The 8,325-nt window shown below is 40.1% G+C and overlaps 1 protein-coding gene across 1 annotated transcript; it reads left to right on the top strand.

Annotated features, from left to right (window-relative positions):
* Positions 1-3,659: 3,659 nt before the first annotated feature.
* On the top strand, positions 3,660-6,231 carry LOC150031413 (uncharacterized). The gene has a single exon (XM_090308962.1). It carries the CDS (start codon positions 4,080-4,082, stop codon positions 4,965-4,967), a length of 888 nt encoding a protein of 295 aa, XP_090165088.1. The 5' UTR covers positions 3,660-4,079; the 3' UTR covers positions 4,968-6,231.
* Positions 6,232-8,325: the final 2,094 nt, after the last annotated feature.

Raw genomic sequence — 8,325 nt, 5'->3', positions numbered from 1 at the left:
TAGCTATGAATCTGGGAGTGTGTGAAGAAATCTGGTTGCAGAAAGTGTTATCTGATCTTCACGAGAGTAGTCCTGGGCCTATGAAGCTGTATTGTGATAATAAGGCTGCCATCAGTATTGCAAACAATCCCGTACAACATGATAGAACCAAACACGTTGAAATTGATAGGCACTTTATTAAAGAAAAGTTAGACCGCGGATCTATTTGTATTCCCTATGTACCTTCAGTCCAACAGATCGCCGATGTCTTTACGAAAGGATTATCAAGACAGACGTTTGAAACTTGTATTAGCAAGTTGGGCCTTGCTGATATCTATGCCCCAACTTGAGGGGGAGTGTTGAAATATGTTAAATTAGCCCTAAAGGCATTTTTGTCTTTTTACTATATTTGCTAAATTAGGATTTCACATTATTCTATTTATATCTAGGGTTGGGTCTATTGTAAAGTGACATAAAATAATAAGTTCTTTTCTATCGTGGTTTTTCTTCCCTAAATTAGGGTTTTCCACGTAAACTCCTTGTGTTGTCCTCTTTCCCTATTTCAATACAAACAATCCGGTTCAACATGACAAAACCAAACACGTTGAGATTGACTGATACTTCATCAAAGAAAAACTGGATAACGGTAGCACTTGCATTCCTTATGTTCCGTCCAGCCAACAAGTTGCGGATGTTCTCACCAAAGGGTTACCTAGATAGACTTTTGACACCTGTATTAGCAAGTTGGGTTTCATTGACATTTATGCCCAAACTTGAGGGGGAGTGTTGAAATTATATTTTAGCCCTAAGGGCGTTTTGGTCTTTTATCGGTCTAGGGTTTCTTATTGTTTGGTTATTTATACCTGTCCTTGTAATGTGTACTGTGTATCTGAATTAAAAATAAAAAACTCTTATCGTGATTTTTTCTCCATGGTCTAGGGTTTTCCACGTAACTCTGGTGTTTTCTTTTCTTCCCTAACTTTTCAAGAGTAGCAAAAGACATTGGAATTTCGATTTTATACATCAGAAGAATAAGTTTTGTTATTAATATTGACCCAGTACCTGGTCCAATTCACATTCTTGGGGGTGGTAAAAAATTCAAAGCGAAGTGCCCACTGCAAAGATACGTGTGGAGTGGAGAAGGACATCGGCCCATCCATGGGAATTGAGAAAAGAAAGCTCGTCTGAATTAAATCAGCAACAACCTCATAATGATCACTTTGAACCTACAAATGAAATCCAATAACCATATTTAGAAAAATATGCTTGAAAAGTATACAACTGAAGGCAATAGGTGAGGTATCAGCTCCCATCTGAAAACAACACAAGAATGGAGGTCCCACTGTTCCATAATGCACCCATTATGACACCAAATACTAACACCGATCACAATTTCACGAGTATTAGCTGGGGAAGGGTTACATACATTATCTCTTGGTTAGACTACAAAAAACGTTACAGCCACATCCATGCACTTCAAGACATTCAAGACCATTAGAAATATGCATTTATTTTAAAGGAAAATTTTTTCTTACTGCCAGAAAACCTGTACAAGAGTGGCCTGGAACCAAAAGGGATTACAGAAACGATCATCTTAATTTGTTTCCATATCATGTGTGTGTAGCAAGTATGTGTGTCAAAGAGGACTAAATTAAAAAATTAAAAATAATAATAAGGGTTTGGACCAGCTCGTGTTGTTTTCTGCCCACCCCCTAATTAAGAATAATAATATAAATAAATAGACTAAATTATAGAAAATAGGGTAATTATTTAAAATGTAAAAAATGATGAAAATATTTTCAAATATAGCAAAATGTAACTGATTATCACTGTCTATCACCGATAGACAATGACACTTTGCTATATTTGTAAATAAGTTGGCTCATTTTCCTATATTTGAAAACAGCTCTAGAAAATATCCCTATTGTACTTTGTTTCAAAATCGTTTAGTTTTTGACAAAAAACACTTAGTATTTTGTTTCAAAAATATCTCTGTACTTTCAAAAATTTCATTAATACCCTTGAACACTTTTAATAATTTTAACATATCCTTCGGTTCGTATATGGACGAAACTACTTAAAAAATATCATTGAACTTTCAAAAGTTGTATTAGTACCTTTAACCTTTAAAAAAAATATTAAAAAGAGCCGATGAAGACCATTTATCTATATCTTATCACCTCCCTCATCTCAAATAACAAACAACAACGTTCTTTCATGATAGATGGGCCCAGAAAATACCAAACAACAACGTTCTTTCAAGAGTCCTTAATTCTCATCTCATGTCTGTGTATATAATTACAAATTAACAATGGGGGCCTATCACAACCAAACTAGACCCAAAACTTCATGTTAAGGTATAAAATCCCACAAAATTCTACAAAGTCCAAAAATCAAAATATCTCCTCAAAACATAGCAAAATGATGAATTGTTAGACACAAAAAGAGCCAAGGAATATCAGCTTCGATCCTGGAAAACTTTCTTAAATGACCATTGTTGAAATTATATTTTAGCCCTAAGGCGTTTTGGTCTTTTATCTATCTAGGGTTTCTTATTGTTTGGTTATTTATACCTGTCCCTGTAATGTGTACTGTGTATCTGAATTTAAATAAAAACTCTTATCGTGGTTTTTTCTCCCTGGTCTAGGGTTTTCCACGTAACTCTGGTGTTTTCTTTTCTTCCCTAACTTTTTCAAGATGGTATCAGAGCATAGTGATGAGAATGTCGCTGGGATAGAAGAGATTCAGTCATCGACTCTACAGGGGATGGAACTCCAAGGGAAAATTATAACAATGTTAAAATTAGGGCTATCGTCGACCAATATCTACGGTCATTACTTGGACCGATTCAGATCCAACCTGCCCTAGTAGATCCAGCTGTCACTGCCATCGGATGACCTTCGTCGTTGCCGTCGAGACGTCAACCACACTGTCGTCGAGACTCAAACATCCTCTGCTGGTCCAACCCAGACACAAGCGCCTGCTGTCGACGTTTCCTTCGCTCCAGCCGCCGATCGTTACCGACCACAACCAAGACCCCATCGGCGAAGCGTTTCCAAGTCAATCATCCTCTCATTCTTCATTTTTTTTCCCCTCCGTCGTTACCCAACTCCTCTACCTTCCATTCCTCGATGAATCTGAACCAAATCGCCTACCTTCCGTCCTCGTTACCGAGCCATCTGAACATGCCCGATCTGTCGGTCTACCAGAACTCACCAAAGCACTCGAACCAGCTGATCCAATCGGTCCAGCCAAACCCGATCCAGTCCAACCCTTTACAGCAACTGTTGTTCTCCCGCTGTTTACCCTCTGGTCAGCCGGCTCCTCCAGTTGGTCTTCCCACACTAGTCGAAACAATATTTTCAGGGGTCTATGGGCAGAAACAACCTACAACGATTAATGGGACTGTTAGCGTTCAACAAATCTGCAGCAACAAATTTCTGCACTTAGGGCAGCCGTTAGATCTTCGGCCAATCCCTCAACAGATTTTCTACCAGATACATACCCAGGGGATTCCATAATGTTCAGAAACTCCGGTAACTGCTTACCCTACTTTACCTTTCACAAACATTATGTCTGGTTCTGTAGGCAATTATGCAGGAATTTCTATTGGCAAAAAACTTAATGGCCAGAACTACTTTTCTTGGTCACAATCTGTGAGGATGGTTCTCGAGGGGTGGCACAAGTTCGGGTATCTAACAAGGGAAATACCCAGACCAAATCCTGGGGATCCTCAAAAACGTATATGGAAGGGGGAGGATTCCCTCCTCCGCTCAATTTTAATAAACAATATGGAGCCTTAGATCAGGAAGCCTTTTCTTTACTCAGCTTTGGCTCGAGATATCTGGGAAGCTGTCCAGAACTTTATTCGAAGAGGCAGAATGCTTCACGCCTTTATACATTGAGAAAACAGGTGCATGAGTGCAAGCAGAGGACACTCGACGTAACATCCTATTTCAATAAATTATCACTATTGTGGCAAGAGATGGATCTGTGTCGAGAAATAGTTTGGAATTGCCCAATTGACGGGGTTCAGTATTCGAAGATTGAGGAGGTTGACCGCGTATATGACTTTCTGGTTGGCTTAAACTCGAAGTTTGATGGTGTTCGGAGCCGAATTTAAGGGACAAAGACCAATGTCGTCTCTGATGGAAGTTTGCTCAGAGGTCAAGTTAGAAGAAGATCGAATCAGCGCTATGAATGGTACAACGCCTAATGCCCTAGACTTTGTTGCGTTTGGAGTCAAGTCATCGGGTTCAGAGAATGACAAACATAATGAAAAGACCCCTCCAATTTGTGAACATTGCAAGAAACCATGGCATACGAAATACCAGTGTTGGAAATTACATGGCCGAACTCCAAATGGCAAGCGGCATCCTCCGAACGATAAATCTAAGTCCAGTCGAGCCTTCGTTGGTGAAACAGTTGATGGTGCTCCTTCAGGGACAAGCCAAGTGGATCCAGGTACAGTCGGAATCGGCAATATTACCCAGTCAGGTACTCCTCATTCCTTTAGTTTCTTTGCTGAGGGAGATGAATCCTGGATCCTTGATTCCGGAGCAACGGACCATCTAACTGGATCATCTGACCAATTCCTCTCCTATTATCCAAGTGCGGGAAATGAGAGAATAAGAATTGCAGATGGATCATTTGTCCCCGATGCTGGAAAGGGTCACTTATCTCTAATTCAAGGACTGATTTTACAGAATGTCTTACATGTGCAAAAAATATCTTATAATTTGCTATCAATCAGTAAGTTAACCAAAGATTTGAACTGCAAAATCGTGTTCTCACCAGATAATGTTTCATTTCAGGACCTGAGCTCGGGGAAGATGATTGGTACTGCCCGGCACAATAGGGGACTCTATTTCCTTTCCAAGGATGCTTCTTCTAGGAGTTTATCTAGCACTTTTAGTCTTCTCTTACTATTTCTGAAACTGATTTATTATGGCATTTTCGTCTTGGACATCCAAACTTTCATTATATGAAATATCTATTTCTCCATTTATTTCGAAATGTGAATGTGTCATCTTTGTCGTGTGATGTTTGTATTCGTGCTAAACAGCCTAGGGCGTCTTTTACCTCACAACCCTACAAACCTTCCCGACCCTTCCACCTGATACATAGTGACATTTGGGGCCCTTCGAACATCACAACGGTGTCAGGTAAACGGTGGTTTGTTACCTTCATAGATGATCACACCCGTCTTACATGGGTGTTTCTTCTTACAAACAAATCTAAAGTGACAACGGTCTTTAAACAGTTTTCCACCACCGTCGAAACCCAGTTCAATACCAAAATTGTCATTCTTCAAAGTGACAATGGGTGTGAATTTGTTAACCCAGTCCCTTTGTAATTTTTTAAACTCCAAAGGTATCGTCCACCAAAATTCCTGTGCCTATATGCCTCAGCAGAATGGGATGGCCGAACGGAAAAATCGCCACCTCATTGAAGTAGCTCAATCCCTCATGATACCTGCATCCTTACCTTCGTATCTATGGGGGAATGTTGTTCTTACTGCAGCTCATCTCATAAATCGGATGCCCTCCTGTGTGCTCAAATTTCAAAACCTCTTAGAGCATTTTAAAGAACCCATCTCGTCCACTCGACTTTTCCCTGATGTTCCTCTTAGGGTTTTTGGGTGCACCGTTTTCATCCACAATCACGGTCCTAAACAAAGTAAATTTGCTCCTAGGGCCCAAAATGTGTCTTTGTTGGGTATCCGCTCCATCAACGGGGCTACAAGTGTTTACAGCCTTCCTCTCGAAAGTATTTTGTCACCATGGATGCCACATTTCTAGAGGACAAGCCCTTCTTTCCCGTTAGTCCTATTCAGGGGGAGACTTCAAGTGAAGAGGCTAACACTTCCACCTACTCTGTTCCGTTAGACTTGTTTCCTAAATCTATCCCTGAAACAAATGAGTTTGTCCTCCTTAAAAAACAAGTGCCTTGGATAACCTACTATAGGAAGCATCTCCGAAAGGAAATAGTTCTCGAAATTGTTTCCTCTGTTGCTCCGCCGAAGGTGTTCAAGAGTCAGAACCGGAACCGACTCAGGCTCAAGGTACGCCTAGTCATAATGACAATGAGTATGTTGAAGGTGATATAGGGGACTCGAGCAAAGTCAGGGATGATGGCAGTAATGAAGCGCCAAGTGGTGCTCAGGGGACTGAAAATGAACAACAGTTGGGTACAGATCAACATACTGACAAGATCAGTGAGATTGAGATTGATGCTACCTTGGATTTGTCGATAGCTCTGCAAAAAGGTACTAGGTCGTGCACCAAACACTCTATGACAAGCTTCTTGTCTTACAGTAACCTGTCTACGAGATTTAGAGCTTTCACCACTAGCCTAGATAATGTGATAATTCCAGGCAATGTGCACAAGGCTCGGGAAATTCTTGAATGGCGAGTTGCAATTATGGAGGAAATGCGGGCTCTTGAGACTAATAAAACGTGGGATCTGGTTAGTCTTTCGAGAGGTTACAAAACAGTAGGGTGTAAGTGGGTTTTTACTGTCCAATACAAGTCAGGTGGAACTCTCGACAGATATAAGGCCAGATTGATTGCAAAAGGATTCACTCAGATGTATGGAGTGGATTACTCAGAAACCTTCTCACCTATGGCAAAACTTAATACTATTCGTATTCTCTCGGTGGCTATTAATCAAGACTGGCCCCTCCATCAATTGGATGTGAAAAATGCTTTTCTGAATGGCGAGCTGGAAGAAAAGGTTTATATGAACCCACCTCCAGGTTTTGAAGCACAGTTCGGTAATTAGGTTTGCAAATTAAAAAAATCCTTGTATGGCCTGAAGCAATCCCCTAGAGCCTGGTTCGATCGATTCACCACCTTTGTTAAATCTCAGGGGTTGGGCATTCAGATCACACCTTGTTCACTAAGAAGTCAGCACCAGAAAAAATAACGGTCTTAATTGTCTATGTTGACAATATTATACTGTCAGGAGATGATTGTGCAGAGATTGACAGGTTGAAACGACGAATGGCAGATGAGTTTAAGATAGATCTCGGTGCCTTGAGATATTTCCTAGGAATGGAGGTAGCAAGATCAACGGAAGGGATCTCAGTATCTCAGAGGAAATACATACTCGATTTGTTGAGAGAGACTGGAATGACAGGGTGTAAACCTGTAGATATACCTGTAGAAGCCAACCTCAATCTGATAGAGTCAGCAGATGATGTTCCTGTGAACAAAGAGAGATATCAACGGCTTGTGGGGAAACTGATATATCTTTCGCATACCAGACCTGATATATCATATGCAATTAGCTTGGTCAGCCAGTTTATACAGGCTCCGTATGAAAGATACATGGAGGCAATTACACGGATCCTGAGGTATCTAAAGTCTTCTACTGGAAAGGGCTTGGTTTTCAGAAAGCATGAAAAAAGGTGTATCGAGGCCTACACAGATTCAGACTAGGTCGGTTCTGTTATAGATATAAAATCCACCTCAGGATACTGTACTTTTGTGTGGGAAAACTTAGTTACCTGGAGAAGTAAGAAGCAAGATGTCATGACTAGAAGCAGTGCCGAAGCCGAATACAGAGCTATGAGCTTGGGTATATATGAAGAGATTTGATTGAAGAAAGTTCTGGTAGATCTACATCAAGAAAGTCATGACCTAATGAGACTTTACTATGATAACAAGGCTACCATTAATATTGCAAACAATCCGGTTCAACATGACAAAACCAAACACATTGAGATTGACCGACACTTCATCAAAGAAAAACTAGATAACAGTAGCATTTGCATTCCTTGTGTTTCGTCCAACCAGCAAGTTGCGGATGTTCTCACCAAAGGGTTACCTAGACAGACCTTTGACGTGTATTAGCAAGTTGGGTCTCATTGAGATCTACGCCCCAACTTGAGGGGGAGTGTTGAAATTATATTTTAACCCTAAGGACGTTTTGGTCTTTTATCTATCTAAGGTCCCTGTAATGTGTACTGTGTATCTAAATTAAAATAAGAAACTTTTATCGTGGTTTTTTCTCCTTGGTCTAGGGTTTTCTACGTAACTCTAGTGTTTTCTTTTCTTCTCTAACTTTTTCAAGAACCATAATAAATAGACTAATTTTAACTACAAAAAGGCTAAAAAAATCATGGTTACGAATTTGGCAATGCATGTATTTTCTTTCTTCTCCCTCCCACTTGCGTCCCTCAAATTATGACCCAAATTCTAAATGTGTCTCTCTTTTTATGTATAAAATCCAAACGTATTCAATAACACTCAACTATCAAAAATACCAACTTTTTTTTTTTACTCACTGACGTGCAACCTTGTTAAAACATCTAAGTCCTAAATCTCTTGGTGGTTCCATTAT

Source organism: Benincasa hispida, unplaced genomic scaffold (assembly GCF_027475165.1).
Source record: "Benincasa hispida cultivar pf3 unplaced genomic scaffold, pf3_genome.v1.1 HicScf1234, whole genome shotgun sequence".
In the NCBI taxonomy this organism is placed as follows: Eukaryota; Viridiplantae; Streptophyta; class Magnoliopsida; order Cucurbitales; family Cucurbitaceae; genus Benincasa; species Benincasa hispida.
The sequence above is the reverse complement of the archived record's forward strand: the minus strand, read 5'-3'. Positions and strand labels throughout refer to the sequence as shown.

Bases quoted from the DNA above. Each gene is read 5' to 3' on its own strand.
- LOC150031413 (XM_090308962.1), top strand. From the start codon at position 4,080: ATGGTGTTCGGAGCCGAATTTAAGGGACAAAGACCAATGTCGTCTCTG.